Genomic DNA, 10,690 nt, shown 5'->3' with positions numbered 1-10,690 from the left:
TAACTTCAGTATCTTCAGGAAGAGGGTTTTGTTTGTGGTTTTGTGTGTGTGGTTTTTTTTTTTGTTTGCTTTTTTCCCATCCCAACTCCATTTCAGAAGAGACTTTTCCCTGAAAGACCAAACACCTGCCCACCTTGACAGCGTTACCAAGGGAGAGCCGCTGTCAAGTGAATGAAATTGGTAGTTTTATAGATACTCATATATTTTCTGAGCAATATCAGGAATGGATATCTAGTAGTTACATTTTTGTGACTGCTTTAAGTAGGCATCCTACAGCTTGACTAATGCTGGCAGCATAAAGGGCTGCCTGATTCTACTGCAAAGTGTACTTTGAAAAGATTAACGTGTGCAGGATGTATCAGTAGGAGGAAAACGGAAGAGAGCAAGAAAGTGTATAAAAGAAACAAGATAGAATTTCATAGTTTCCTTGCCAATCAGCAAATAAACAACTGTAAAGACAATTGGGACATCAAGAAATGGAAGGGGCAATAAGGAATTTTCTGGCAGAAGAGGAAGATATAAAAAATCCCAACAAAACAAAAATAGATTCTGACACATCAGTTCATATTTTTCCATTGAGGCGATACAGTCCCACCTACTTAAGTTTCTGAAAAAACTTCTGCCAGTCTGAGGAGCAGAAATATATCAACCTTTGGTCATATTTCTTGTGATATTTTCTTTTTTTGTGTATGTTAGCAGGATGTAGAGATTGCAGTTGTTTTTATTATTGTGTAAATAAGGTCTGTTCTTTATTGCAAATAGCAGATAGTTTTCTGGTAGATGCCTTTTATGGTGTACTTGGGTTTTAATACTTCCTTAATAATTTCCTTTGTTGCAGCTTAAAAAGGCAAAGACTGGCCTGCCACTAAGTTTCTAGGCAGCTGAGGTGACTCTCTGAGAGGGGTTTCTTTGCAGGATTGCCAGTGTGAGAGGAGGATGGTATTTCTTGGCCATTAAGGAAGTCTTTAACCTCTTTGGACCTTGAATTTACAGACATCTGAGTGTCAGAGGACAAAGTGTTTCATGCCAATAGCGTTCTTCAGACTTCAGGTTTATACAGAACTGGATTTAAATATTTTCAATGGCATGGAAATATCTGGGGATTTACTAGAAAACAGACAAGGGATTTTGCTTTCTTGTTGTTTCTACCCTTTCAGTCTTGCTCAGTTTATTGATGTGTGATTTAAAAAAAAAAAAAAAAAAAAAAAAAAAAACGTATTTCACTTTTTTTCCTCTTCTCCACCAAGCCCTGGGGGACACAGCTGTCTGCCCTGTAACTTCGCCTGTCATCATTAGTGCTCTGTTATCTCACACAGCTGTGTGAAGACTTTAATCTTCTATATAATTGGTGGTGGTGATTGCTGCTAAAGCTGTAAAGGAAAAGCATCCGTTCACCTTCGTGTGAAACTGGGTGATTGACAAACTCATGAATGTTTCCTCTCTCAGATCTGAACTGAGTAAGTACGGCAGAGTACCTCAGGCGGTCTAATTTCCTGGCTTGATAATAGACTGGGAAAAGAGCCATTTGTTGTCCTCAGGGTTGTCCATATATGGATAAATTTTTTACCAGGCTGAGGAAGAACAGTCATCTTTCAGGAAAGAATAGAATGTTACAGGATTTTGGAAAATGGAGGATTTATAAGCAGAGGTCTAGCTTAAAATAATGGTTGTCTGCTTCAATGCACTTCAAGACAACATAGGCTCAGGTTTGTATCCTGGAAGTGCATTAGGGAATGGCAGCTAGAGATGTTAAGCATGTAAGTGTCTTTGCCTTTACCCAAGTTTTTGACAGCATTTGCTTTGAGAAGGACTGATGCTGATGCAGATTAGACCTGTAGGCTTTCACTGCCTTTTTATTTAGTTTTAGATTAAAGGCTAGGAAAACATTTAAGGTGAAATTAAATACAATAAATATTATTTCAGTCTTTGACCATCTGTGGCTCAGTAGTATGCTTGTTTATCGTTGTATGAAGACCTTTAATAGTATTCCTTTATGACCTGGAAGATCAAGCTGATCATTATCACCCAGGAGATCCAAGAACAGCTGGACAAATCTTGAGTTGACTGCAGAATTGTAGTGTTGATTTTCTAGTAATGAAAAAAGTTTAGGGTTTATGTGGGGTCCCCCCTGTTTTTCACAAATGGGGCATTGAAATACAGAGTCTGTGTGTGGGGAAGCAGTGAAACAGTTTTCTCAAGCGGATCCTAAAGCATCACAAAATGAGCTTCTTTTAGCTGTTGTTGGAATGCTGTTATCTCTGCATTTAATCAGATGACAGACTTGAGGACAGGAAACTTGGAGGGGGGAGAAGAATAATATCTACTAAGACAGTTTCAACTGGTAACTGGTTACAATATGCTATGTTTAATATCTTTGTTCCAGGTGTAGTAGAAAAGACCTTGATTTCTGATGAATAAGGACTGTAAAAAGAGTAACTGATTTCTGATAAGGGACTGTGTGTAGGGCTCATCTCAGTGCTTGTGTTCTCAAGGCCACGGACACCCTAGTTAAGACATTGGTTTGCTTCTGACTTAGGGAAGATCATGCAGTATGCTGAATAGCAACAATCCTCCCTAAAACTGTTATATTGCTCTGGAAGTTCATTTAAAGTTGTTGTGTCAACAGTCTTGAAGATGACATTTTCTGGCACATTAAAGCCCAGAGCAGCTTTATTTATTTATTTATTTATTTATTTATTTATTTATTTTGAGTTGTGGTGGTTTTGTTTGTTTGTTTTGGTTTTTTTCTGTCCTATCTCTAGTACTTGGAAGGAGAAGGTATATAAGAGAAAGTAGGTAAGCTATTTTTTTTTTTTAAGGGTAGTTTCAACAGAGCAGCTGATATGCTTTAGACATCACTGAAAACTTCAACTTAATTTCTTACATAGAAATAAAATATTGTACAGAAGATTTGATGGATTCTTTGAAACTGAGTCATCTCTCTGTTTGACAGCAAGTAGAAATCCTCCCCAAAGTAGGGAAATTCCCTTAAATATTTTTTGTTGTCTTAAGAGATTGGGCGGAAAATGTTCATAAATATATCTTTGGCTAGCTTGTAGTGAGGTGGATGTCAGTGTCTTTTCCCAAGTTACAAGTGACAGGGCAAGAGGAAATGGCCTCAAATTTTGCCAGGGTGATTTAGATTGGATATTAGGAAAAATGTATTTACCAAAAGGCTTGTTAAGCACTGGAACAGGCTGCCTAGGGAAGCAGTGAAGTCACTGTCCCTGGAGGTACTTAAAAGACGAGTAGATGTGGTGCTTGGGGATGTGGTTTAGTGGTGGATTTGGCAGTTCTGGGTTAATGATTGGACTCTTATGATCTTAAAGGTCTTTTCCAACAAAAATGATTCTGTGATTCTTCTGAAAGTACAAGTTTTAAACAGGAGAAGGAGAGGATAGAGGTAAAGAAAGCAGCAAGCACTTGAGACCAGGATGTTTAAGTGTTACAGAGGAACAGTGCCCAGACTAACTCCATTACCAGGTGGGACATCAAATAATGCATCTTCCATAGTCTGCAAATGTGTGGGATTCTGTAAGCTTAAATTTCTTCAGTGAGCAGGAGAATGAGGTGGGTTAAATTCACCATTTCTGGGCTAAATTTTTAATGTTGAGTTTTTTCCATGCTTTGGGGAAAGTAATTCACTTCTTCAAGGATTTTATAAGTGTATTCTGAGCAACAGTGACTTAATTTGTGTTTTGTGGTTTGGTGTTTGTTTTGTTTGTTTGCTTTTTTTTTTCCTTTTTTTTTTTGGGGGGGGGTTTATTTCTGTTTTGCCTCTTAAATTTAGCAGTGAGTGTTTCAGTTTTCTAGTTGTCTTACTGCGTGTTGCCAAGTGAGAAAAGGTAAGGATTTAAGTCATGGTTTCAGGCTAGGTCTAAGGAAGCATATGACCAAGCTGAGAGAAGGGCAGGGATTTTGGACAGATTTTTATTGTTGGGTTATGAAGAACCACTGACAGTTTTCTCCTATTAGAGGCTCAGTTCTGCCTGTTTTATGGTGACAGCATCGTACTGGGTTGCCCTTTACTGATGCATCTATCTGTTGGATTGCTCTTCCTTGTCTGGCATAAAGATTTAACATGAAGTGGAGAAGTGTGACTGGGAACATGTTCACACTTGTGTGTTCAGGTCAGAAGTGTGCTTTTGAGGTTACTGTCTTAATTGTTCTTATTAGTTCTTGGCTCACATCAGAAAATGGTCCAACAGAGCGTCCATCCAATAACTGGATTCTTTCCAAACTAAACATAACTGGTTTGTTAGTTTTGGCACTCTACCTAATGAAGTAGGTTTGGTGCATAGAACCAGATTAGATCTAGTTTGAAACAAAACACACCAAACCACTAAAACAATGAGTGTTGGGTCCTCATAATTATGGAATCTTTAAATAGTTTGGGTCAGAGGGGACCTTTAAAGGTAATCTAATCCACTTCCTCTGCAATAAGCAGGGACATCTTCAACTAGATCGGGTTGTTCAGGACCCCGACCAGCCTGACCTTGAAAGTTTCCAGAGGTGGGGCTTCTACCACCTCTTTGGGCAACCAGTTCCAGTATTTCACCACCCTCATTGTAAAAAAATTTCTTCCTTATATCTAGTCTAAATCTACCCTCCTTTAGTTCAAAACCATTACCTCTTGTGCTATGGCTACAGGCTTTTGTCTGGAAATTTGCTCCTGGGCAGGCTGTGCTGGTGTAGGCATAGGTCTAATTTGCAACTTCCTCTGCTCTGAAAATTAAGCAGTGCCACAGGAATAATTTATGCTGGTAGTGGTGGCAGAAGGAGGGACCCAAGATGTGTGTCATCCACTGACTGATGTTTTCCTTGCACTTAAGTATCTGAAACATTACTTCCGAAGATCAGGGTCTGCTGAAGAACTTTGGCAAAGTATGGTGGAAAAACTGTAGAATATTGTTTTAAGAATATTTCATCAACCACTGAAAGAAGATCAGATAGATGCTGGTGAAGGATCACTTTACCATGGGCCTATTAATTTGTTCATTATTAATATGTTTGTAAAACATAGGTAAGACATATATTACACTGTTCTGAGATACTATCTTGGGTTTTGGTGGCTAATGTTATAAATTTGATCCTGATAAACTGAATCCACTTGCAAAGACAATCAAAATTTTTGTTTCGCTGGGAGCAGCATTATGCACTGCATCAGATGTAGTTATGGCAAATTCAAATAAGTGTGAAATACCATCACTCTGAAATAAGAAGTAAAAATAAAAATCAAATGCTCTTTCAAAACACAAGAGGAACATTACATTCTTCCCCACACTTAAATAATGGTGTGCCACTCAATATTCTTTCTGGTTTATGACTGATTTTGTAGACTGAAGTACTAATCCTTTGTTGTGTGTTCTTTCTGTGTTTCTATCAATGTTGAATTTGATAGAAAATAACTAATTTAAACCATATAATGCAAGTTTTCTGGACAAAATTTGTAAATATTTTTGGTGTGCTTTCTCCCCTGTCCCTCCTTTTTCTCATGCAAGAGCCAGATGTGTTTTTTTCCTATCCTCTGACTGGCTAGTGGAAAAATGTATTCCCTTTTTTCTACCTAACCTAACTTAAAATAAAATTGTCTTAATCAGAAAAGTCTGAAGAACACACGTTTGTGAACCATGTGATCCTGATCATGAGGTGCTGCTTCTCACGTGCAGAAAATTCTGGTGGGCTTGTGCTCAGTTTCAAGTTGTATATTTTAATTTTAAATACATCTTTTTTGGTAATCATCAGGATGTCCTCTGTCTGTATAAGTAAAGATGACTTTGCAGTCTTTCATCTTTGTTTTAGTGTAATTTCTGGCTAGGTAAGCTAAAGGAGAATTATCCAAAGCTTGCCTGGTTCTTAAAGCAGCTACTGGAAGAGATTGTGTGGAGTGTTTGAGGTGTTGTGTAGCTGGATCACATACCAGGAGCTACTGCTTTTCTGTTCTCAAGCAGAAAAGCTAAAGGCCAATTTCAGATTTCAAACCTGACTTTGCATTTGGCAGTGCACAGTGTCTCTGGCAGGCCATAGGAACATCCATGTTTGCAAAGTAAAATTGAATCGAATGTGGCATCCTCTGCTGGTGGCTATGCTGATAGTGTTTTAATTAGATTCCTATTTTTGTTAAGGCTGATCTGATTTAATATCTTATGCCATTGATCACTGTGATATTAAAAGTCTAACAGGAGTTTATATTTGCTATCAAGAAAGTGCATGTTTCAGCAATAGAACACAGAACTAGTATTATAAGTGTGAGCTGTACCTTACTCTCAATGAAGTTTGTAGTGAAGCTTTCCCTGACTTCTGGGAGCTGGGGTGAATCCCTTGATGGGTACTTCCAGGTCTGATGCACCAGGACCATTCTTACCTCTTTCTGGCATGGGATGGGGAGATATTCATAGGATAGTGCTGTGATTTAATTATTTGTGGTTTTGATGAGAAGCCTTTCTGTTACATTTGCTGAAATGCCAAAAAAGATTTAAAAAAAAATGCTACATGTGTTGTGATTGATTCTATTCCTAAATACTGTTTTTCTCTTTTTCTGTTTCAGTAATCACAGGTTTTACCTTCAGCAGGTGCAGCGTACTTTCCTAGTTCTGGTGTTTTATGTAACAGTTTTTTGCAACTGCTTTATTGACTGATAACAAATCACTCTTCTATCTTGCCAATTTTATGGATTTTATTAGTAACACTAATCATCTCTAGTGCGAACACTACACTGACAGAAACATTAAAGTTTGTTGTCATCTCACTTTTACTTGGAGTAATTCAGTAGAGCATTCAGGAAGTATTGCATATACTGATTAAGTGTTTGGTGTGTGTAGCATTCGGGAGTGAGTGTGTGTGTATTGGGTTTTTGTTTTCTTTTGCACTTTTAAGCCAAGCATTGTTAGTGCAGCTGTGGCAACATTAGAGGTTTATTAGTTGTTTTTGATATCCAGAGATTCTGATGTGAGGCTGCTTTTGGAAGTACTGTACAGACTCTTGTGTGATAAATGCTGTACCTCCTATACTGCTTTCAGCTAAGTTATCCAAGGCTGCCTTTGGCTCCAACAATAAAAGCTGTCTATGCAATTTTGAATTTTAGTAGTGCCATGTAGCTCATATAGAAGACACTGGCAAAAGCATTTTAACCACAGATAAGGTGAATTTATTAATTGCTCTTTTGTGTAATGTTACTTATATTGGTACTGTACTGGTACTTTTTATTACAGTTCTGTCCTTGCTGTTTGCATACATTGAGAGCATTTAAAAATGCAGATTCGGCATTTGTGACGGATGTGATTTGTTACACAAGTTTCTAGGCTGTTAGCTGGATCGTAGTTCCTGAGTGAGCTTGTGTGAAGCAATGACTGTGATGCAGCACTGTAAGTGAACATGCTTGTGCACTTAACAGATGTAAACGAAGCAGAGTTTCTGGCTGACTTTATATGCCCTCTCAAGATTAATTGAAACATAAACCCACCTGTTTTTATTATCTTTTCAGTCATGCATAAGGCTTGTGCACTATAGATGTATGCTGAATCCTTCCTCCAAGGTGTGGATTTTATATTTTGGTAAAACCAGTACTGTGAGAATCTGTTTCTGAGAATGATGCTCTCAGTTGTAGTGATTGCTATAGTTATTGTGAATTGTCTTTTTTTTTCCTTTTTTCTTTTTTTCTTTTTCTGAAAAATTAGGCTAGAGCCTGAATAGGATTTAAACTATGTTGAAATGATTGGGGGTGATGAAGGAGCCTGGCGGGGCACGTGTTCTTTCATTTTCTCATCCGGGTTTGTCAGTGTTATATTTTTGTACCCACCAACATATGAAATAGGTGTGTTTGAACTGATTCTTTAGAGCCCATGTTTTATTCAGTGTCCTTAAGCCATTCCCAGGGCAAAACAGTTAGGCTGCACATGACCATGAAAGTGAAAATAAATGTAAGAACCAAATAAATGTTGTTCTTTCTCTGCAAGCTGTTTAAAAAAAAGAATAGTTACCAAAATATTAGATTATTATTGAAGCCTTTTCTGACCCTAAGAGGGAGGTTAGGTTACCAGGAAATAATACTTAATTCAGGTCTTGTCTGTTTTGCACATGCTGATTTTGAGGCAGATTTGCTATTGTAAGGAGTTTGCAATAATGATGCTATAATAAATACATACCTAAATCATTGCACTATAAGGATATTTAACTTGCAATGTAGTCTTGGTGACTTACATATTTTGGTGATTTTACATACTTTGTACTTTCTGGCTGTGAAAGGGTATAAAGTGCAGGTGCCTGCCTTCCTAGTGAGATCTGAAAGCTCCACCTGGAGTGGAGCTCCAGTGGGCACAAAAAGCTCCATACGCTTTATATGCATATATACTCTTGTAATTAATTATGGTAATGATGCCACTGAGGAACGTGTAATTAGATTTGAATTATGAGCCTGAGGTTGGTGTATTCTGAATTCTGCCATTTCAGGAGTGAGAAATGATGACAAAATACTGGTTTTGTCTTAGATTTTCCTTAAATTACAAAAACCTCTAACCTGAAGAATCAGCAAAACTTAGGTATATTCCCATTGTAACAAATATTCCAATATCCAATTTGTAAAGTGGCACCTCTTGAATTAGCAGCATGTGGCACTGTTTGTTAATAAAGGTTGTGAAGCCCCAGCCCAAGTGCATGTGAAGGTAAGCTGAGCAGAACATTATTGTCCTGGTTTGAGCCAGGATGAAGCCAATTTTTCTTTTTACTGATTTTTTTTTTTTTTTCTTCAGTAAGCTCTCTTGTAACTAGCAACAGTGTGTTCTGCTAGGCTGATAAGACAGTGGAATGTTTTTCTAACTACTGAGGCTTCAAGGCTGCACCTGCACTCTGCCAGCTCAGACACTATGGGGAGATCTGTGACCCCCCCCCGTAGGAGGCTGAGTTAGATGGACAGCAAAATTGGCCAAAGATATTCCATTCCATATATCTACGTAAGCTCAGAGGAAGGTCAGAGATCACAGGAGACAACTTCCTTCCTTCTTCTTCTCCCCTTCTCTTCGGTCCATGGCCGGCGTCCAGGGAGGACTCTGTTCATCCATCACCGTCGATCCTCAGCCTTGATCTCTTGTGACCCCCATAACTCTCTGCTTTCTCCAGCAGCAGCTCCGGGATTCCTCGGGACTCTTCCCAGTTCAGGGAAGTGCTGTGGGAGTTGCTGGGGTGGGGGGAGGCGAGAGGCTTTTTGCCTACACCTGAATATATCTGTATATAATTGTATATATTTTCTTGTATCATTCATTAGTGTTTTAATTAAAGCTGTGTAGTTTAGTTTTCAATCCAGCCAAGTCTCTCTCTTTTTCTCTCTCTCCTTCCCTACCTGGGTTGGGGGGAGGGGGGATCGAGAGCATTGTTGTCGGACCTGAGTCAAACTGTGACAATTATAAAGTGAGGATTTCAAAGAGAACATGTTCTACCATGCTGTGATGCTAAAGAACATATTTATAAAATGCATTTTTACTGTGATTTCTGTGGAACTGGATGTTTTTCCTGAGTCTCGCCACATTTTAGAAATATATTCAATGCAGGTGAAACATCAAGAGGTTTGTGGGATAAGTGTTGAGGTTCTGAGCATAGTCAATTAAGACCATCTGTTGGTTACTGTTTAACCATATTTGGTCAAGTCTTTATGCATAGCTGTGTATCCCTCTGACTTCTGCTGTGATACCTGTTCCTATTTTTAATACCACAAGACACTAGAACTAATTAGACAAATGTGCAAATGAACAGAGTTTACTGAATGTGGGAAAACCTGTACATTTTCAATCACTGTTTTCTGAAATAACTCTTTGTTGTTTTCACTTTTGTTCAATGTCGGTTCTACTGAATTAAAACTAGTAATGGAAAACCTTAATTTAAAATCTGTGATTTATGAAGTGATGATTTTAAAGAGTAGTGTTGGGTAGTCTTAACTATAAAGACAGACTGTTATTCTAGTCATTCATTTTGGAAAATTTATTAGCTGTAGATTGTATTTTTACTTTGATAAATTGCCTAATAGATTTAGCAGTAATTATAGTAATAATGATTAGGTGTGATGCCTGCTTATGTTTCTTAAATTCTAGGAAGGCAAGTACCAATAAAAAAATGTGAAGCTAGGCAGCAGTTGAACCACTGACAGACCTTGTGCTTTGATGTTTTACAGCAGTCTAACAAATACTTCAAGCCAAGTGTATGCCAACAGTGCAGCTAAGAGTCAGTGCTGCTAAAAGAGTCAGTGCTGGTGTTTCTGAGATCTGCTTGCCAACTCAAGGGAAGGTAAGGCAAAATACTTCCCCAAGGAAGGAATGTGTTGGTGTGCCTGAGAACAACAGCAAAAACTTGAAAGGCATGAGTAGTTGAGAGAAGAGGAATGTATGCCAGATGACATTATCTGTTGAGCTCGTCTCAGGCTGTGCAGTGTTAGGGTTGGTCAGCTCCTGAGTGAGAAAAAAAGTGATTAAGTAGCCCCATGAGGCTGAACAGTGGGACTAATTAAGTTTCTTTCTTCTGGTTTTGTCTTGTGGCTGGTGTCCCTCTGTAAATGCCCTTTTATGTTATAAGGCTTTACATACTGCCAGTGTTGCAGTCTTTTTCTCAGTGGGAGCACAGATGCACCCTCTTTTCTACCAGGCTGATCATTAATACAAGTATTCTACAGTGATCTCAAACAGATTAAATCCCTGAAAGAGGCAAA

The 10,690-nt window shown here is 38.3% G+C and overlaps 1 protein-coding gene across 2 annotated transcripts in view; it reads left to right on the top strand.

Moving 5' to 3' along the window:
* Window positions 1-10,690, top strand: part of PDE10A (phosphodiesterase 10A) — a 176,150-nt gene that overhangs the window by 16,988 nt on the left and 148,472 nt on the right. Inside the window, exon 2 of one of the 2 annotated variants that reach the window (XM_010002165.1) lies at window positions 10,360-10,368. The exons of the other annotated variant lie outside the window; for it this stretch is intronic. Coding sequence (XP_010000467.1) covers window positions 10,360-10,368 — 9 coding nt within the window. The remainder of the gene's footprint in view (window positions 1-10,359; window positions 10,369-10,690) is intronic. 2 annotated transcript variants of the gene reach the window in all.

This window comes from Chaetura pelagica, unplaced genomic scaffold (genome assembly GCF_000747805.2).
Source record: "Chaetura pelagica isolate M959 unplaced genomic scaffold, ChaPel_1.0 scaffold787, whole genome shotgun sequence".
Classification (NCBI taxonomy): domain Eukaryota; kingdom Metazoa; phylum Chordata; class Aves; order Apodiformes; family Apodidae; genus Chaetura; species Chaetura pelagica.
Note: the sequence above shows the minus strand (reverse complement) of the source record. Positions and strands in the feature narration are given on the sequence as shown.